The 22,377-nt window shown below is 40.7% G+C and overlaps 1 protein-coding gene across 1 annotated transcript; it reads right to left on the bottom strand.

Annotated features, from left to right (window-relative positions):
• Nucleotides 1-6,429: 6,429 nt before the first annotated feature.
• traf2a (Tnf receptor-associated factor 2a) lies at nucleotides 6,430-21,976 on the bottom strand (the record flags this gene model as incomplete). The annotated part of the gene is made up of 10 exons (XM_080050029.1): nucleotides 21,752-21,976; nucleotides 20,588-20,666; nucleotides 19,651-19,749; nucleotides 16,969-17,130; nucleotides 13,659-13,733; nucleotides 13,414-13,488; nucleotides 11,834-12,322; nucleotides 10,941-11,118; nucleotides 10,377-10,525; nucleotides 6,430-6,648 (listed from the first exon to the last, which is right to left on the bottom strand). The coding sequence occupies exons 1-10, from the start codon at nucleotides 21,937-21,939 to the stop codon at nucleotides 6,430-6,432; spliced, it is 1,713 nt and encodes a 570-aa protein (XP_079906155.1). The 5' UTR covers nucleotides 21,940-21,976.
• Nucleotides 21,977-22,377: the final 401 nt, after the last annotated feature.

Below are 22,377 nucleotides of genomic sequence, written 5' to 3' on the forward strand. Positions count from 1 at the left end.
TTTTCTAACCGTCCCTTTGGGAGGATTTACAGAAGCTGCGGTTGCCTTCAAGGACAAGAAAAATGTAGATATAAACTGCTCATTTTAAAAGGTAATAAAAGCACTTTTATTTTCTAGCGGTTATAGACTAATTCAAATAAACTTATGAATATAAAATTCAATTTCTACCACGTCTGTTCTGAAAAAATGCCAATAAATTGTAAACATTGTGCATTTGATTTAAAAACAAGGCCTCAATTGAGCTAAAAATGAATCTTGGCAGTTATTTTGTTCTATGTGATCATGGCCGTGCCTCATGTGTCAGTGTGTGCATTGTGCTCCCCCATGTGGTGAGAGAGCTACAGTGTGCTGCAGAGAGCTTTCCACTTAGACAAACTGTCAAATGTTCACGTGACAAAAATTGAGAAAAACATTGCACTTCTTTGCATAGAGGGCTTCTTAAAACCTTTAATAAAACAAAAAACTAAATACAAATATGAAACCAATTTTTCCTGTAGTACAAAGAGTTCACTAACACACGAGTCACTATCCACACAATGTGGCAGAGTAGAACAACTACAGTATAGTCCATTGCAGTTTGAAGTCATGGCTACAGATGAAAAAAGCTCTCCATCTTATAATCTCAACACGGGCTTTAGAGAGAGAGAGAGAGAGATCCATACACAGAGAATTAGATATGTTCATAATCAACAACAACCCATCGGGGCTTCAGTTTGACAGCTCCCCAAGTGTTATTTGAAATACAATACATCACGTTGAAATAGTATCTTTATCCTGTTGCAATAACAGTGAGGCAGTGTGGCATTTCCTACAAGTCTAGAATCGCTGATACAGCATGACATCAACCGGCTCAAATGTGACATGGTTTTTTCGAAGGCTGGAGACACTTTTTTTGCCGGATCCATTTGACAGATCGAGCTAAAGCTAGCGGAAAACAGACGTGTGTGTGTGTGTGTGTGTGTGTGTGTGTGTGTGTGTGTGTGTGTGTGTGTGTGTGTGTGTGTGTGTGTGTGTGTGTGTGTGTGTGTGTGTGTGTGTGTGTGTCTCTTAAGGTGACATTTAGCAGATGCAAATGAAATGCAAAGCCCTTTTTGTTACGTTCACCAGCGATGAAATGTTTCTGAAGTCCCAGCCTTACATCAGATAACACATTTAACAAGAGAGCAAAGATAAAAACACACACACATACGGTACATGCAAAATGTAGTGTACACAATGTGCAATGATATCAACATATTCCAAATAAAAATGGTGGGGGAAAGAGAACATGTGTTTTTGTTATAGCAAGAAAAATAAGTCAGGAATCCTAAGCTGCAAACCATACTGAGATAACACTGCAGATGCATCTTTTCACAGACAGCCAGACGAAAGCAAAACATGCTTTCAAAGCGTCTCACCCTACAGTATAACTTTATTTCTTCAATCAATTACAATCTATTTATTAGTCAGATATGTTTAACACAGCAGCAGCAGCAGCACACACACACACACCTCATCAAACTCAAGCACACCGTCAAAACTTTCAATCAAAATCATATCGCACGCTCAGGCGCTGCATATATTCATCATTAAATCATAAAAAATGTATTAGAAAATCTACGATATAAACCAATGTTTTGATATATATGTATGTATTTCTCATTACTGAAGCATCTCGTGCACAGAGAGGCGTCAGTATATGTTGAGAGGGTTTGAAAAGCATTCTGCGTTTGGCTGAAGGATTATTTCGGACCCTGTTTTAATATATGATTAAATAAAGTTAATATTTTAACATTCACTAGTTGGAGGAGAACATTCTTAGTCAGAGGTTATGTAAAGGGAGGGTTCATAAAAGTACAACGACAAAAGAATTACACATACAAAATAAACATAAAAACACACTGCACAAAATCAAAAGTTTTCACGTTTCAAAAGGTTTAACTCACGGGAAATTTAAGCACATCCACAACTCAGTGGTCCTCATCAAACAACACAACACATGGTACAGGCACTTTTCTTTTTCTGTAAAAAGTAGGTTCAGTTCAAAGCTGTAAGGAAAGCCAAAAATAGGAACAAATTTTACAAATAACATCAACCATTTTCTTTCTTCTTTCTAATGTATACCTTAGCTCTGTTTCCATCCTCACATCTCAGTTCCAGGCCTCACCCATATGGAAATATCACTGTGTGTCTTCACAAAGCCTTCAACCAGCCTGACCTTTACTGCATTTAGGAATATCACAGCCAAGTCAAGGCTGCATGGTTTGAGTTGGAATGTCCACACACACATGGGGACACATCTAAAAGATGCATTCTAATTTAAAGGTCACATATTGCACAAAATGCAAGTTTTCATGTTTTTTTTAACATTAATATGGGTCCCCCGTGTGACTAGAGACTTCCACATACAGCCCTATCTCTTTTTCTCTAACTCAACCTTTCTTCAAACCTGTTTTGAAAAAAAATGTAATTTCTCTCCCCTTATGATGTCATAAGGGGATATAATCCCCACTCTGTGATGTTTCTTCTTCAATGTTTGGGAAATGTCTGAAGAAGGTGAGCCTTGGTTAAACCTGTAAGAAACAGTGCTCAGAATAACAGAGAACATGTTTGCCATGTCGCTAGTGGCCCTTCATACTGTATATCAACGTCCTCCACAACCTTCAAGTGTCTCACATTGTTACAGATCTCCCCAGGTCCAACACTTCAATGGGAAATGTGTGTCTGGTCTGATGGATCCAGTTTAACATGCATCCCCCACTACATGGTTAACTCAGAGTGTGGTGTAAACTGAGTAACCATGCTTGGTCACTAAGTAAGTTTCAATTATCAACCAACCCACATTACTATTTTTATCTCTCTATCACAAAAGTGTTTGCACTTTTGGTCATTGTGAATTAGTTTGGACATCTTAGTGGCGACACCACAAAATGCAAACAAAAGTGGAAATGAATACTTTGTGAAGACACTTCAGTAGCCATATTTTTGATACATCTCTCATTTGGGTATATGTATTTTTATATATGTATATATGTCTACAAAATCATTGCACAGAGATGTTCAATATGACATTTTGGCCATTTCAATATTTGTACATGTGCATGTTATTAAATGTTATAAATTGCTGAAATGAAACTGAATACATCCCTAGTAAACAGGTTTCAAAAGAGAAAAAAAAGGTTAACATGTTAATATGCAGACAACAAATATTGAAAAAAGCAAAAGTTTTAATATCAAAAGATATTTATTGGGTCAATCAAAGTTTGTATTCAAATATAAGTTGTATTGTTTTGTAAAATTTGTCATATTTCCATTTGGGTAAATCAACTTAACAGCCCAGGAACTGTTGCAAGCTACGGTGCATCTTCCACAGATCCAACACGAAAATGAACACTGCAAATAACAGCAAAGGAATGGAACAATACACTCTCTCTCTCACACGCGCACACACACACACACACACACACACACACACACACACACACACACACACACACACACACACACTACCGAGATACTGCACTTAGAATTCATGGAATTCAATAGCCCCTTTTACACAGCCAGTGAAAGCCGGGAATATGCCGGCCTTTCGGCCCTCCCCCCAGCTGTGTAAATGCGACAGTTGCGGAACGAGGGAAGAAAGGTGCGAGTGATCGTTCCGGGAATTTTACTACCTCGGGGGGTAGTAAGATTCCCGACACGATCAGTTCCGCCTCTCTGTTTAAATGCTCCAGCTTGTTGTTGCGGAACAGGGGGGCGTTTGACGTTCCATAGTCTACGTTCTAAACATGCGACCATGTTAGCAGTTGAAGGACGTGTGTTTAACATTAACCACGGCGGCCTGATGTCCCATAAAAATCACCAAATAAAAGGAACGGTGTATAATCTAGCTGATCATAAGGTCCGTTGCTCAATCCAAACCCCCGCGCTTCATTTTGCAGAGTGTATGAGTCTATTTCTGCCCAGGAGAAGTTGTACAATGGAAAGCTAGGCTAGGCTAAGTAAGGGATAAAGTATAGCGAACGGGTCACTTGCTAGAAATAAAGACCGACAAGCTGAAGCAGGAGCCCGACGCGCAGCGGAGGGCTCTTGTTCAGCTTGAAGGTCGACCTAGTAACGGGGGAATAGTCTGCTCGCCCCGCTAGACTGTCTGCTTCAGCTGACTGAAAGCTCCGGCTCAGCTGTTAGCCACAGAGCTACTGTTTTGCTAACACATTCCGCCGCCGCTATTATTATCCTAAGTCTGAGCGTATATCCACACTTTATTTCTGTCTACAGTAACGTGACTTCACACACTGTGTGTATGTGTATGTCTGATTGGCAGATCGCTGCCCTCACAAAGAGACTCGCTCACAACCAACCTGTCTCACACACTCACACACACACACACACACACACACACACACACACACACACACACACACACACACACACACACACACACACACACACACACACACACACACACAGAGGTGAAGCGGTCGGATTGATTTAGTCAGTTAGTCAGTTGGTTAACTGTCCCAGTGATGTTGGACTCAGCGCGTAGCGAGATCAACTGGCACATCGTGGGGACAGTAAAATACGGCCCTCTTACTGCAAGCTCCAGCACTTCTGCTCTCAATTCACCGGCCATTGTTGTTGTTGTAAAGCAGCTGACCGGCGCGGCGCTAAATGTTTACGTCACACCTGACGCTGTTTACAAGCACCTCTTTCATTCCGGAGCGCTGTGTAAAAGGGGCTACTGATGCGCCAGCAGGCCGGCGTTGCTTGGTTCTGTGTAAATAACACAGAAGCAAGCAAAGCCGGCATTTTGGAGTGATGTTGTTCCGTCAATATGCCGCAATCTCTGTGTAAAAGGGGCTAATGGAACACAGAGTTGGAGGCATAGATGTTAAGGAACAGTAAATGTGTTTTAAAAGAGTCCAACTGCCCGACAAGGTGTGTGCAAAGCTGAGCCATACGCTGAGGGCTACATGAAGATTCAGGCTGTTATTGGAACTCCACGTTTCAAAATAACACTCAAAAATATGTTAGTAAAACCAAATGTCAAGCAGTACACACAAACAGTGATCACAAGCGCCTTGACCTGCTTCATCTATCACTATGTCTGGAGGCGGGATTTATCTACATAGCTTCACCGTCACTGGGGCAGAGCTTTTCTTTTAAAATGAAATGTATAATCTGAAAATGTATGGGTGTCTGAAATGTCAAACAAAAAGAATACAATCGAAAAACCCAGGTGAAATTTGGATGTGTGAAAAAAAATACTGGCACTTTGGAGTTTAAAAGATTGTGGTTGTTGTTGTTTTAAAGAAGCTTTGTTACCAATATCATTGTATGTTAAACAATGGGGCAAATCATAACAGGTAACATGAAATGGGTCATAGTGATAGACCTACAGAGAAGTGTGAACCAATCCCTCCATAGTTCCTCTCAGCTCTATGCAGTGTTTCAGAGTCTTTCAGCCGATTGAACTGAACTTCTAATGTTTTGGTTCAGCGCACTCTCATCCAGCGTCTTCCCAACAACCATTAAGTTGGTGAACATAGCAAGGCATCTTACAAGCTAAATAGACAGATATATATTATTTATTTAGCAACTGAAACAGTGCGAAGAGGAGGGAATATTGGACTTCGAAAAATGCCAGAGACACCATTCCACAATGCAACCTAATGTTACTCTTTGCCTTTGCTAAATCAACTTTCAAGGCCACAATTCTTTTGTTGTGGAATTCAGATCAAAGTGGCTGGAAAATGATACATGTGGCTTCAATGATTTTGAGGGAATCCAGTCGTGGTAGTTACGTATAAGCTACTAGTTAAGGCCCTATTCCTTTGGGACATAACAACTAGCAACAAGCAGCAATTCACATTCAAACATTCACGTTTGGAAATAAAAATAAATAATTGTTGAACTGACTTGAATTTAATCTAAAATTTCCTCTGCACCTCTTTTTTTTTTTTTAAATCAGGTGAATGTTGGGTGTAAAACTGAACATGATGAACCTCCTCTATGGAACAAGAAGCCATAGGATGATCACTGAAGAAGACAATGGAATCTAGGCTGGCTACTTATTTTACAAGCATAAAATCTACCTAGGTCGTGGAATGCTTCAATCCTTTCAAATGCTGTTTGTTGTGGGGAGGGTCACCAGGCAAATACTGGCACATGTATTGTGACTCCGTTCACTTTGGTAGGCTATAAATGTTTTTTGCCAAACTAGTTTTGAGTGGCTAAGGAAGTCTTGAAAACCACCAGCAACTTGTGGCCCAGTTGGCCCCCGCAAAAAAAAGGTGAGTTTCCTGCTTCCTGGTCTTGCATATTGCCTTCAATGATCCATATCAAAACCAAACGAACTAGACATACCCCCTCCCCAAAGAGAAATGTCAGTTACTGGTGATACAAAAGCCCAAGTAGCAACAAATGGCAGGGGATGTGATTTGTTCTTGCCTAGAGCCCAGTGAGGTCTACTATGGCCTTGATGAAGATGGTGTCGTCGCGTATGTAAGAGTTTTTGGAGTCCAGCTTGGACAGCGGACAGAAGAGAGGGCAGCCGCTGGCGATGTTCATATCACTGACGGGCCTCTGGAAGGACGAGGAGGAGACGTCGGGCCGGAAGGCGTCGATTATGTGCTCCCTGTTGTTCTGGTCCAGCAGCATTAAGGTGACCTATAGTAACACATGTCAGGAGGAGGCTAGCCTTACATCCGCTCCCAAGGGAAATACAATGCAGCTGACCCCGCTAATGCAGATCAAGTCTATATAACATGATAGCACTTCCAACATGCTAATTGTGATAAGATTAAAGGTGCACTATATAACTTTGGGTGTGTCAGAGAAGTGAACATTTTCTAAGGTATTTTCTCATAACTGAATAAACAAGGAACAGGAAAATTGGATCCCTTGAAAACTGTTCTAAGTTAGAAAGCTTCCTGAAACGTTAGTGGTTCACTGCTGTTGTTTACAGCAGAAGGGCCCAAAGCTTTGTTTACAGACATATAATAATAATAATTCAATACTAAGAATGACATGAAGAGAAAATATGTTTTGTAAACTAAATGCAGGCTCTGCAAATGTAAACAACTCCCCCTCCCCTGAGACTGCATAGTGCACCTTTAACTGTGCACTCCGAAGTAAGAATGCATCAAAGTAAATCAAATAATAAGTTATTTTAAAACCAAGCAAAAAGTGACAACAATTAGCAACTGATTTGAACTGATTAACAACTCATTTAAAGATCAATTGTGTTCATATTACTATGCATTTTACAGGTGTACTTGCATTCCTCTATAGACTTAAATGAGAAAATAACAATTTAATTTCTTTATAGTTTAAGTTCAGAACTGGAATCAGGACGTGGTTAAAAGACAGTGAGTGTGGAAAAACTGCTTGCCTAACAACATCTCTACAGCTCCCTAAATTGATTTCAACATGCACCTTTGCTTGTTTCATCCATGGGACTAAAGCTTAAAAATACTTTTAGCTAAGAAATAATGTAATTCCAGCACGTCATTTCTCCAAAAGCCATACATGTTACATTTCTGTGTGTGTACAAGTTACAAAAACAAGTTACAGTCTGTTGTGTTCATTAGCCGAGTGTTACAGATATTGGTAGGCATAATTTGGAACTTTGGACAGAGCCTCACCAACTGTTTCCTTGTTTTGGTGTTCCTGCTACACTAAAACACTATAAAAAAGAGAGATTTTTGATATTGATTTTTAGAATAAATTTGCAACAAAAAAAATTGCTTTGTTATTGAACCCAAATTGATGTGCAAACACGGACATTTCTTCCAAATACAATCATATCTGATTATCTACAACACAAGTGTGAAAAAAGTTAAGGGCTTTCAATACTATTTAAAAAGATCTCAACCTAAAATCATAATTAAGCGTAATTTTAAAGGGTTTAATGAGCAAGCCTTTTTAAGTGATCTCCGTCATAGTGACATTCAACTCACTACGGAAATTTCGGATGTTGAGTTAGCCTTAGACTATTTCATCAATAGTTTCACCTCAATTATAAACAAACATGCGCCCCTTAAAAAGCATAGAGTAAAAAATAGATCAAACCCCTGGTTTACAAGTGAACTGTCTGATTTATTTTCTGAAAGAAATAAAGCATGGTCTCTAGCTAGACGCTCTGGAGATAATACCAATTGGACTATTTTTAGACAATTTAGGAATAAGTGCACAGCCATGGTCAGGAAAGCCAAATCCGAATATTACCTTGAATTAATCTCCGACTGCTACTCTAACCCTGCACTATTTTGGAAAGCTGTGAACTATAATAAAAACAATTCTAGCACAGTTCCCACTCAGATCAAATTAAATGGTCACACTCTCAATGATCAAAAAGAGATTGGCTTAGCTTTTAATAAACATTTTGTAGCTGCTGGTCAACTCTTTCAAAATGGAGGTTGTACACCTTCTACAACCAGTAGTAACGTACCGCCTGTCTCTCAAACTCCTATTTTCAGCCTTGATCTTCTTCCCACAAGTGTTGTTGTAGATGCGCTCCTCGCCATCAACCCCAAGAAGTACATGGGAGAGGACAATTTGGACCCGTTTTCAATCAAGCTTTCGACACATATAATATCAAAACAAATAACCCATATTTTTAATCTTTCCATCTCCTCTGGAATAGTTCCTAAAATTTGGAAAAAAGCTCACGTAATTCCTTTACATAAAGGTGGTGACAAAAATAATCTTAATAACTACAGGCCAATTTCCAAACTCCCATGCCTGGCAAAAATTCTAGAATCACTTATTAATAATCAGTTAAAAACATTTCTAACTAGTGCTTCCATTTTGAGCCCATTCCAATCTGGTTTTAGGGCAGGCCACAGTACTGTCTCTGCTGTGACTTTGGTTGTAAACAACATTGTTACAGCATTAGACAAGAAAAAGCACTGTGCAGCACTTTTTATTGATCTTTCAAAGGCCTTTGATACTGTTGACCACCATTTGCTTTTACAGAGGCTGCATGACATTGGCTTTGATCATTCTGCATGTAGCTGGTTTAGGGATTATCTCTCTGATAGACAGCAGTCAGTTAAACTCGGAAGATACCAATCTGAGTTTTTAACTGTTACAAATGGTGTCCCACAAGGCTCAATTTTAGGTCCAGTTCTTTTCACAATTTATATAAATAACATTGTTTCATCGCTAAAAAACTGTCATGCCCATCTATACGCTGACGACACAGTACTGTATTGCATTTCCGATTCGGTGCACCAATCTATTCAGAACCTACAAAGCTCTTTTAACACCCTGCAGGACTGTCTAGTGGACCTCAGGCTGGTTCTAAATACAGACAAAACCAAATATATGTGTTTCTCCAGAGCAAGAACTACAAATTTGAATGATTTTAATATTTTTACAAATAATGGATTTTTAATTGAAAGAGTCACAGAGTACAAATATCTTGGCATCTGGTTAGATGATAAACTCACTTTTAATTTTCATATAAAAAATCTTGTTCGTCGACTACGACAAAAAATTGGCTATTTTTATAGGAACAAAACCACCTTCCCTTTATTTAGTAGGAAAAGGATTATTGAAGCAGTTTTCATGTCTGTCCTTGATTACGGTGATGTGGTTTACCGGCATGCATCACATTCATGTCTTAAACTCCTGGACTCTGTTTTTCACTCTGCTTTAAGGTTCATCACAGGAGATGCTTATGACACACACCATTGTCTTTTATATGAAAAGGTTGGGTGGTCCTCCCTTAAAGAGAGACGTGACGCACATTGGCATATTTTAATTTACAAAGCCTTGACCGGGAAGCTTCCTCGTTATTTAACTGAATTGCTGCAAATCTCAGATGGGCTTTATCAGACCCGCTCCACTGACATGCTTATGCTTTATGTCCCACAAGCCCGGTCTGAGCTAGGAAAGACAGCTTTTAGCTTCAGTGCCCCTGACTCCTGGAACAACTTACAGCAACAAATTAAACTAAATAACTTCATATCCTTTAACCAATTTAAACAAACTATTTTAAATCTGCCAAACTCTACCTGTAACTGTTTTAATTAGGCTATATTGTACTCTCACCCATTTAATTTTAATTGCTACCACTTAATTTCACCACTGTGTAAATGTTTCAATTGTTTTTCTCTTCACCTGTTGTTGTGTATTTGATGTATTTGCGTTGAATATTGTTAATGTATTGTTGTTTTTCCTTTGAATTTGTTTGAACTCGACGTCATTGAAAATGAGGGTCACCCCTCAATTGGTCTCTCGAGGATAAATAAAAGTTAAATGAAAAATGAAAAAAATACTATCTGAAACCACTGTATATATGTGTATGTATGCAGGGCTAATTTGTTTAGAATAATTTCCATTGTAGAGTAGCATTATTTTAGGTTTTTTATGATTGTAATGAGTGTTACCTTCTGATTAAAAGGCCACTTGAGGAGTGCGTCGCTGTGTCCCCTCATCACCACAAAGAACAGAGACAGGTGGGTGCCGCGGCCGGTCCCGTCCCCGTTCAGGTAGATCCGCAGGCACATCTTGTAGCCGTATTTACTGGTATAAAAGGCTGAAAAACACAAAGCACCATTGTATCAGACATTGTAGGTGTATTTGTCCTGCTCTAATTTACTGTTTTGTTCACTTTCCTATAATGTAGGAATTAATGTACGCTGTGTTTTATTGTCTGCTTATTTTATTGTTTGTTTGCCATTGTCTGTCAATTCGTTCTTACTATGTGTTACTGTATTTTCTGAGTCTGTTTTTTAATCTTTGTTTGTACATGCATTTTATTTCTGTAATTTTAGGTTGCTTTTTTAATATCTGGCAGGGGACAACAGATGCAAACTAGCCTCTTAGGCTAACTCTGGCTCACTTACAGTCTGGCTGTTTATTAGTGTGCAATGTCCCTCAAATAAACCAATAAATAAATAAATATGTCTGTGTTATAACTAGGATGTCACAACATATTATGAACTTCTCACCAGGAGAGAACATAGCAGGGGCGCGGCCGGCCACAGCGTCCTGCCTCTTCTTGGTGAAGTCAGAGATCTTCCAGACAAAGATGCCGTCGTATGTGGCCGCAGACATCTCCCTCATCTTCCCGTCCATCTCCACGATGGACAGGTCCCGCAGACTGACTGTCCTCTCCAGCTGACGCACCTGCAGCACAGCAATGCATCCACAAGCCTTTACCTAACTGGTTCAGAGGGAACGAAACCAATGCTGCCTGATACAGTGAGTGAGTTATTTTATCTATATAGCACCTTTTCAAGAGCACAGGGCCGCTAAGCGCTTACACAGGCAATAGCATTACAAGACAAATCAAAACTTACGTCTAGCCTACTACTAAGACATAAAACAAAATAAAAAGCTAAAATGTACCATGACGGGACAAAACACAGTTAAAAGGAAAGAGTAAAACAGAAAAAGTAGAATGCTGTAGCTTTTAGAAATGATTCTACTGAGCTACAAATAGGTACAATGGAGGTTTCCTTCCAGTATGTATTTGAATCTAAAATTACATAACGTGTAGAAATATAGAGCTCAACATAAGGTGGTAAATAAACAAGTCCCAACAAGCACACAGGAGCATTTAGTGATGTTGTTAAGTAATTTTTTGACTTGCTCCCTTTGACTACCAGTGTTTGAGCTAAGCTAACCTGGATGAGAGCCCTAAATAAAAAATGCACACGGTTACAGGAACGGTTTCTGTCGCCTTTGTCTTGAGCATGGGAGTAAGGCAAAAAGCAAAACATTTAAAATGTTGAACTATTCTTTTAATGAAAGACTAAATATGGGCATTCTGTCAGAAATGTAATGCAAAGTGTAGTGGAAATCCCCTCTGGACTGCCCAGGTGCTGTGTCATGTTGTCACCTTGTTGTTGAGGATCTCGATCTTGTCCTGGTCCAGCCTGTGCTGGCGGTTGTAGGCCTCCATGGTGGTGCAGGAGCGCTCCATCTCTCGGTTGAGGACACAGACGATGTTCTCGAAGGTGCCCACTTTGAGCTCCAGGTCCTGGCAGCGCCGGCTCAGCTCGGCCACCTTAGCCTTTTCACTGTGGAGCTGCAGCTCCAGCGCGGCGCCCACAGCACTGGGCAGAGGGGTGAAGGACGTGGCAAGGGCCGGAGCACAGGCCCCCTGCACGGGAGCTGCTCCACCACCACACCCACCCAGCTGACTCATCTTCTGCTCCAGCTCTCTGAGGGACAGGTGGAGCTCCTGCAGCTTGTGACTGGCCACCTCCAGGCTCTGGGGCTGCAGGCTCTCCAGGCTCACCTTGATGCCCATGATGAAGTGCAGCAGCAGGTTGAGATGTTCATAGGAACACTGGCGCTCATGGTCAGGGATCTTCTCTTTCTCCACCTTTGGTGTCAGGAAAAAAAAGATACAAACAGAAACGTATAAAGAACACACACAATAGTCTCAGTCCATTGCTCACACTGCTCACTGGAGATGTAATGTTATTGATGGAGGAGAAACTGTGTCACTGAATAAATGACTGAAAGCATGCAGCAAATAAATAATGGAGCTCATGTCTTTGTTGACCTCACCAAGTATTCATCCTTCATCATTCATGTTTAATTGTTTCACAATTGTGACACTGAACAACAGAACAATGTTTGGGCATTAGATTGATCTGACACATTGAGTACAAATATAAAACAAGCATTCGCACCTTTAACTATGACTGCATTGTGTTTTTGGGAGTCCCGATATTAATATGAATGGAGCCATGCTAATAATATGCAGTATATGTAATTAATTATTTAACATAATTTAATTGATTGTTTAATAAACCTGTTGTAAAGCTGGATGCACAAACACATGATTAGTCTGTTAACTACCAAAAGTACAAAACACGATTATATAGTCGATGATAGTTAAAAGGTCATATGTAAAATAAGAAGTATAAAGCCTTTAGTGTCTGCATATGAAAAATAATGACTAAATATGTTTGTGTGGAGTGAGAAAGAAGCTACTAGCTGAACAGACCTATATCTAACTCAACTATTATTGTTCTAAAAGCTAATTCACAACTACAATAGTTCATGTGTTAAATATGAAATATTGTAGACACACACACACACACACACACACACACACACACACACACACACACACACACACATTATACTTAACAACACAAGATTGAATCACAGTGATGTGCAAACAAACTCTGTAATAACTGGTGAATAATGTACTGCTTTGGCAAACTGAGAACTAAATATTTATATATAAAGACTTTTGTTTTATCGTAATCTTATCAATTCAGAATATTTACTTATTTCTGTTATTTGTACCTTTTTGCTTAATTCTTATGTCTGAAGATGTAAGTTTAGTCAATTTACCAACTCTAACTATGTTGAATTTTGCCAAGTTCCTACATGATCCAGTAGTTATTACACTAGCCATTGTTACTCATACAGCAAGTTATGACAAAAATGTCTACTTACAGACGCATCGCAGCCAACAACATGAAATCTGCATGGTGCTTTAAATTTACTGCAGAACTTAATATGGTCCACATACTGCAAAACAAAACAATGGAAAAAATGAAAGAAGCCAATGATCTGTAGAATACATTGTAGAATTTGAACCCATGCTAATAATGGTAAATGAGGTCAATCTAACAGAATTATGAAAAATCGCTTGGAACTAATATATATGTGGGATACTAGGGATCCCAGGGATAGTCTACCTTTTCTCTGGGAATCTTTTTCTTGGCACAACCTTCACAAATCATGGGGTACTTCGGACAGATTTCATCATGAGCCTGAAAGAAAGGCAGTAAAGTTGGTTAACGCTAAAATAATACTGGGGCGCTTATGGTCACATTGTCTAACTGATGGTGGGCCTGTTGCTTTCAGAACATCTGTCCCTTTCACCTCACACTATCTTTTCCTCACTTTCCTCCCTCTGCATTTCTACTTTCACTGTAGGAAAACCTCTGACCCAGTGTAAGTGCAGCCCGCCATAACAGCTGTTTATAAGTGGGGGCTTTGGTAAGTTATGTTATGATAGTGGACAAAGGTTCAAAGGTGGATACTCTAGCCAGAGATTATCCATGCGTTCCAATACGCATTATTTTCCCAGCTATTTAGTATGGTAGAAAAAGATTAAGGATGTCCAATACATGATGTCAGATGCAGCATACCCGGATGTCTACTAACTCCGGACAAGATTTTTTAGTGTTGAAATCAGCATGCTATTTGGGCGATTCTGACCCACAATCCACTGTGCACCGGAAGTGACGTCACATCAACGGAGCCTCCATATGAAAACATGCAGGGATGAGACAGATGTATAAGCAAGAGGCAAGATCAAGGCGCCATGTTATGATGAAATAAATAAGTAAAGGTATGTCCCAATTGACCTTTGGCTAAGCCCCGCCCTCCTTAGTTACTGTTGCTAACTCGGACAAGTTGTCGCAGCTGACTGCTTGTTTACAATATGGCAGCTCTCGCTCGCACATTCACACACAGACCAGACGTATTTGAAATGACACAACAGTGACTGCAGGTTCTGTTTTGTGCGTACTGTAGTTTTCTCTAAATGATAAAACATCTCATCCATCAACTAAACGGACTCGTCTCTCACATCAAGGGCCGGTGTTGTGCCGAATTCCCACTCCCCCGCAGGATCCCACTCCCCTCCGAGGCGATTCTTAGGCTTTGAGGAAACTGTTAGTAGGCTATTTAATTCATGGTTCATCAAAATACAAGTTATGTTGTGCTGCACTTGAGAGCCTATACGATTTGTATGTCGTGCTACTCGTAAAGTCCGAATGATTGTCTCACGAAAATAGACGTACTTTGGAGCTGCACTTGAAAAACGATGTTGATGTCGATGTTGTGCTACACTGTCCTATTATCGAAATGAGGGTAATATGTGAATTGGCTCCTCATGCCCTGTAGAGTGTGCCATAAAAAGCTTTTGATACTAGTTGCATGAATGTAAAAGTTAGAAGGGGAGTAGGATTTTGGCAACACTGTTTTTCATACCTGCCGAAATACCCCCCCCCCCCCCAAACTACAAGTAGCAATACGTAGGGGAGTGGGATCCTGCGGGGGAGTGGGAATTCGGCACAACACCGGGAAGTACGCAGGGGAACAAGTCAAACCTTCGCCGGGTTACACTACTAGGCTTCTTCTGTTTAGCTTTCAAAATAAAAGACAGCACTCAATGTTCTGTAGGAAATCTAACTGAAGGCACCTCCATAAACTAAATCTTAATAGATAAAGTACCAGTAGCATACAGGCTATGTCCAGCATCAGAATTAAACCATCTCTTTATCCTTGATTATTGCACAGCTCCAACTATGTTTGTCCATCAGCAACAATGAAAACACAACTGCTCAATTGAATATAAAAAGCATCATGGCTTGCACTCGGCATCAATTCATCAACTGATTATTAAATAAACCCCAAAATAGTTTCTGACTCACCAATCTGACTCCCTGGCTGTAGAAAGAAGCAAGCTGATAGCCTAGTTATCATCCAGTGTGACTGACAGCAGAGCTAGCTAGCATCCTTCCGTTCATGTAGGCTACCTGTCCGTTTGAAACGCTCGTACATTGTTGGTCCTTTTCGCTGTTGTAAACCGTCCAAGGCTGGCGCAGGCCTTTCTCTTGCTATTCATTCTTTCCCCTTTTAAAATATAATCCAACTTGTTAAATTTCCTCCAGTCTGAAATATCTGCGGGCACTGACAGCAGCTGCAATGTTGACTTTAAAATCCGCGGGGGTAACGACGTGAATGAGAGCAGCTGGCGTAATCACGTATCGCTGTTGCATGTACCCCAGGCACATCGTTTGGCCATTTTTGCGTCTTTAACAATTAATAAAGCCAAGAAAACAACAAAAGTGTCGCAGGCTCCAATGGTTCTCTATGGAGATAGATGCTGAGAATGTCCGAGTCTGGATCCTGGGTCGTTAGTAGTTTAACGCTATTGGTTCATTTGCATTCGGGGGCGGGGCTTAGCGGGGACTGAGCCAAAGGTCAATTGTGTGCCTACTGCATGCTAACAATGTATGAGTACGAGAATGTGATTTGGAATGCAGCGTAAGTCAAAAGGAGTCAGCACTAAAAGGTAAAACTACACTATGTAACTGGGTTTTTCAGAGAAGTGAACATTGTCTAATGTATATTCTTATAACTGCATAAACAAACTTTCCTCACAGGAAAATGTGATCCCTGGAACAATGTTTGAAGTCAAAAAGCTATTTGAAAATTACTGTTTCACAGTTGTGTTTACAACAATATTCTAGTCTTACATGTGGTTCCAAAATAATTTGATTTTGTTTCATAATGATAGAATTATTTAATACTAAGAATTACATGTATAGTAACTGCAGGCTCTGCACATGTTAATACATCACTCTCTTCTGAAACTGCATAGTGCACCTTTAAAGCAACAGTATGTAACTTTGGGGACCAGGGCACTCTGTGTAACAGACAATTGCTATTCTCCGTGTTTAAAGTTATTGGACTATTAGACTGACTTTTATACAAACGATTCAACTAAAAGATAAAGAAAGGAACTGGCCATGATCATTCACCAGGAGTCAGTGGACGACTTTAAAACCATCGTACACAACGTGTTACCATGTGAGCCATGAACAGTGCTACATTATAACACTGTTATGTAATCGGAGGATTGCTTTGACCTATGGCAACACGCACACACATCAGAACATCAGTATACCTGTATACATACAGTAAACCTAGACCTAATATAGAGCCAGCAAGTATCATGTTACGATATTACAATACAACGTATCAGTCCAACACCAATTTGGAAAATAAAGTCGTACACCAGCACAACACTTGGTCAGTAAGGCTTGGTCATTTCCGTTGGTAATTTTTCGAGAATTTCACAAACATGTTGTTCGTAGGAGTCATTATTAGCCTAGAAGAGTTGAGATACTCTTTCCTAACTGAAGCGCATACATTTCTTAGCCAGGACCTGTTCTAAGTGTGTTCTGATAATCAAACAGTGGAGAGCCTGACCTTGATGTTCTTTAGCAGAAAGGGTTCTTTGCAGTATTTGCAGTTGAGCGTTCTCTCGGGACACTCTCTCTCGTTGTGGCGCTCCTGTTCGTTGGCTCTCATCAGCTCTTTACAGGAAGGACACAGGATGATCATGAAGTCACAGTGGCCCTCATGGCTGGCCTGCAGGGTCACCAACAACAATAACAAGGGGGTCAACATATGTTCAATTATTGTTCAGTGTAAATGGATGTACCTCTGACCTGACGACGTGTCACTGATAGTACACTGCCGGCGAGTGTGTGTGCATATTTCATAAAATAAAGTGTACTAAAGTTAAGTTTAAAAGAATAATTTGAAAATATGAACAAAATAATAAAACCAGATGTGTGAGAATTGCAACAACCTTGATGTGAAGTGGAAAACAATCGTGGCCTTGGACTTGTTTAGTTAGGGCGTGTTCACACCAGCTTTGTTTTAGGGTGTATTCACACTGGGAAAGTCCGCTAGTGCACTTGCTTTGGTCCAGACCAAATAGAGTTTTGATTTTTTTTGTTTGGTGTGGTCCACTTTCATATTGCCCCTTTTGCAAGTGAACCAGCATTACGAAGCAAAACCACACGTGATCTGAGGTCATTCATTCATTGGACAGACATTCTGGGGTGGAGAGAAACAGGAAGCACAAAGTTTAAACTGCGAAATATATATCATTGATATAATATGGGGCTAAAAATAATAAAAGGGCCTACATCTAACCTATAAATAAAGAGGAAAAACATCAAATTATTGTTGTTTCATATGGTCATAATGTGTAGCCTTATGTCAATGCCACGTTATGTGGCTTGTAGCCTACGATGTGAAACATAATTTTTACTGTATTTTTGGTGCTGGATGCGCGTCACGCGAGAAGAATAGGCTCAAGCTGACACTCAGCTGATTAAGCTGTGTATCAGCTGGGTCGGCGCAGTTCAGCTCCAAACTGACACGGGGATAGTATTGACGGTCCCGTACATGGGAAGCAAAATAAAAACACACACTTCTTGCGCAGCGTGAACCTGTTGGCACTGTGCGAGAGACGCTCCCCTCTCCTTCATCTGATCGCTGAACACATTCAGCATTTATATTGTTCTGGGCTCCCGGTCAAACCACAACTAATCTTCCTAATAATGGTGACAACAACACTTTCCCATAATGTGAAGCTGACGGCTATTTATTAAAAAAGAAAAGAAAGAAAAGGCACAGTGCCTCCTGCATTTGGGTCGGATCGAGTCCGAACAAATTCACACCACAAACGAACTGCAGCAGAGTGCGTTTGGAAACGCATCGAGACTACCTCTTCAGCTGGGTCTCGGAGCGTTTGTTTGGTCCGCACCCGAGTGCGATTGCTGTATTCACACCTGCCTGAAAGATGCGCACCGAAGGCAGAAGTGCATCTGAGTTCGTTTCAACCGAACTAAACACGGCATGTGTGAATACACCCTTAGTGTGGTTGAAAAGAAACTGGAACGGATCATCTCTGGTGTGAACCCCATCCGCACTTATCACAGGAAGTGTAGTATGTACGCATCGTTTTGCCGTCTTTTTCATAATGTCATTAATGTTTCATTAAATGTACGTGTTATTGAGTTATTTAGCGCACGTTGTCAGAGCAAACGCCCATATGCTCCGCTCGCTACAGTCTGCTGCTATTGTAACATGGGCTAACAGAGGAAAGTAGCATTTACATTTAATGGATTGTGTCTGATACAATATGCGCTCCACATGAAAATAACCGACTGATGCTCTGTGAAAAAGAAGAAGTCTTTTGAACATGGTTACATTATCTTTAACCTCCATGGAACAGAAGTGAAAATGTCAACTATTGATATGAAAGCTCAAATGAAGTCACTGGATCCTTAGGATTCCCTGTCCTGGTTAATTTGGGCGACACCGATGGTTACCGTGGGAACAGCGAGTGCGTTTTAATACTACAGCAAACAGTCTTTAAGCAGCGTCTTTGTGAGAAACAAAACAGAAGGGCAGCTGGTGTGTATGTTCTCAATGCAACACGCACACACACTCACATTGGTTAAAATACAAGAAGAAAAGTCTGACTCGGAAATGTATTCCCTGTAATATTGAGAACTGATCCACTGTCCAGACAATGCAGTCTTGTTTTGTAGACACAGTTTGCTTTGCTCAATTTTTGTGAGTGGAATGCTTTTATTGTGAGGCAGCAGCGGTAGGAAGTGTTGCGTTAGCATTAGCAGTAACTTAATCCAGCTCTGTTTAAAGAGAGTGAAAAAGGAAACAGTGATGCTGATATCAATGACATACAATTATGATGGAGTACATGCCCTGTGAAACCCTGGTAGACAAACTGAGTACTAGTGGAGGACCCCGGTACTACCAAAATAACTATTAAATAGACAGATCATTACTGGATTAAATCACTACTGTCTCATTGTTAATATGTTGAATTGCTATTGCAGTGGGATGCTGACCAATAATAGTATCAAACAATGGGGTTTTGACTTCATGATTATCTTATTTGTGATCTGTTATAACAGTGTCACTGTACAGAACAGGTCGTTAAGAACATTATTTACAATGGGTGAGAAGCAACATAAGCCACTTTGTGGAAAGGGGGAGGAGGACTAGGAGATAAAATACATTAGACATATAATACCATTTAAATGAACATTATTGCTTGAGTGTGTGCACCTCAAACTCCTTGATAGTTCCCGTCCACGTGCATCCTTCATTGGGACAGACCGCTGCCAGGGCCTCCACTTCCCTCCGGGCCGCATTGTCGGGGAAGGCCTGTGCACGGAGAGAGCAGAGGTAGTTTGTCAGTGTTGTGGACAGTGTGTTTGGTTGGAGAGTCTTCAGTTACAGTGTAAAAGGGTAATGTTACAAACACACTGCGGATCAAGATACTACTCGGAGCTCACTTTTCTCTCCCCCGGCTCTCCTTTCCCCTGCACATATGGTCCTTTTCTAGAGGACACAGTGCTAAAGTGGCTCCGTCTATTGTTAATGCTGCCAAGAGTCATACAGCAGTCACTGGGTTTTTATGTTGTGTTGGCTCTGAGCTCAGGCGCCTAGGAGCTGTAAACACACACAATGGGCTAGGACGTCACACAGCTCACTCTCGAGATTATTTTGAGTTTTTTTTTTAGGTCCAGACATTTTTTGCTGCAACCCAAAAAAAAAAAAACGAGGCCAAAACTCTCTTCCCCCAAGACAGCCTTCTTTTTGTTATGTTAAACTATACGCAACTTTAAAGGTGGAATCTGTGATTCTGGAGAAAACTTTTTGTCTCAATCAGTTTGGGGCAAAATCAGTAAATATCTTCTCGAGACCCGCTACCTGTCCCTCCTGTCCAGTGTTAATACACAGCCTATGCTCTGTAGACTGGTATGTAAACAAAGAGGGCCCAGCGTAGCTAGCAACATGCCAGCCAGTTTACAGAGCCTAGGCTGTGTATAAACACTAGATTTTTTGGCAGCACATACACAGTAAAGACAGGTAGCGATCATGAGGAGATTTGAAGGGATTTAGACAACAAGGATTCTCCAGAATCGCTGACTCCACCTATAAGTGCATACTAATAATGCTGTATTGAAAGCTGACATGTAGGGTAAAAAAGTGTGCTTACACCGCCTTGCTTGAGAATGGAGGTGGGTTCTTCAAACAGATCTTCTTTGATGCAAGCGCTGCATTTCTGTGGTCCCGAACTTGAAGGGAGGAAAAAGATATTTATGACCATTAGTAAACTAAAGTCTAGACATTGTAGACAACAAATCATCTTTTTTGAGCCTCTCAGATGTAAAGATAGTACTGTTGGTTTTGGTTTACTATGTTTCTCAATGGAATATCTTTGGTTTGTGTGGACAATGGAGAAAACAAAACAATAATTGATTTGATTATGTCAATTTCATACAAAAGATATATTCACTCATTGTAATTATAGCCTACAGATATGGTTTTGTATTGTGCCATCCGTGTAAGCAGTCATTATTGCAAATTCGGCCAGAACAGCTAAGAATGAAAATGAAACAAAAAAATAAATGCATTTCTATCGCACACATGCGCAGTGTTAAAAGTGATCTCACCTCCAAGCTAACTGCACCGTTGGCGTTAGTCCTCCGAATATAAAAAAATATATATTACATGGATCATTTGTTTTTTATTTATTTCATCCATTCTTTTTTTGTAACTTGATTTTTTTTCAAATGAATTCAATTCAGTCTTATCTCGTTCCTACTAGGCACACTGAGAGATCAACCTAAACTGCGCTCATTAAATGCACAGTTTAACGTTGGCTCGCTTGGTCGACAAATATACAAACTGAATAAAAACATTGTGAAGACTTCAACAGTTGGGGGTACCCTCTAGTAAATTCGGCAACCGGCATACACACTGACCTTGCCTGTTTTTACTTTTACACAAGTAAAAGTGACACTTCCAGCTAACGGTCACTGTGCCTGCTCCCTGCTCACCCCGGCCAGACAACTGTGCTCAGCGGGACCTGACTGACAGCAAGCACCGCTGCTCCCCATCATCACACAAGTTGATATTTTACTGGGACAAAGTGTTGTCTGGTGAATTACCTGTACGCCGAATTGTTTAGTGGTTCATTGCAATACATGACATTGTGTCTTTGCAGTAGTAGACAGCGTTACCCGTGACAACGACCGGAGCAGTGTTAATTGAAAGATATTTAAAGGAGGGTTGGTGACCAGCTTTGATTTGCTCCCACACACAGGCTACACACACATTTAGCTAGCTCTTGCGCGCTAACAACCGTGACACCACTCACCTCACAATTTTGTTGAAACAGAACGAACAAAAGCGGTGACCGCACTGAGCTTGCAAGGGCCTTCTCAGGATTTTCTGGCACGAATTGCACAGATGCTTGTCCTCGAGTTTGTTGGCCAGAATTTTCTTTGTGAAGCCCGGCTTGTTGCCTTCCAGGGAAGATGGTGGAGACGGCTCCTGTGTAGCCATTATTCCCCTTGAACAATATCGGGGTACTCAGCGGGGTGTGTTCAAGACAGCACACACAGCTGAATGGAATTTGAGGAACGGTCGCCAGCAACGAGTCATTGCTCTATGGCAATTTATTCAACTGTGTACTCCTGATGATGTCACGATATTTGATCTTCACGGGCACAGACAAATCAGACCGGGCGTTTGCATGTGATAAAAGTGACAGCTGAGGAAGGATGCTATGTGCAGTTGTAAGTTCCTTTGTCTGCCGCCAGGTGCCGCCAGCCCGAGAGAAAGGCATCATCAGGAAGCGAGCTGCGCTGGATTGGACCACATCAACTGCGACAAGTTAGCTGCAGTTAGACAGTGTAGTATCAGAAGTGTTGTAAATGTGTCTTCAAAGTAAAAGCCCGGCATTTTTATTCATATAGATTACTCCCTCTATGGGATGGTATG

The sequence above is a fragment of the Ammodytes marinus genome (genome assembly GCF_949987685.1).
Source record: "Ammodytes marinus genome assembly, chromosome: 2".
NCBI lineage: Eukaryota > Metazoa > Chordata > Actinopteri > Uranoscopiformes > Ammodytidae > Ammodytes > Ammodytes marinus.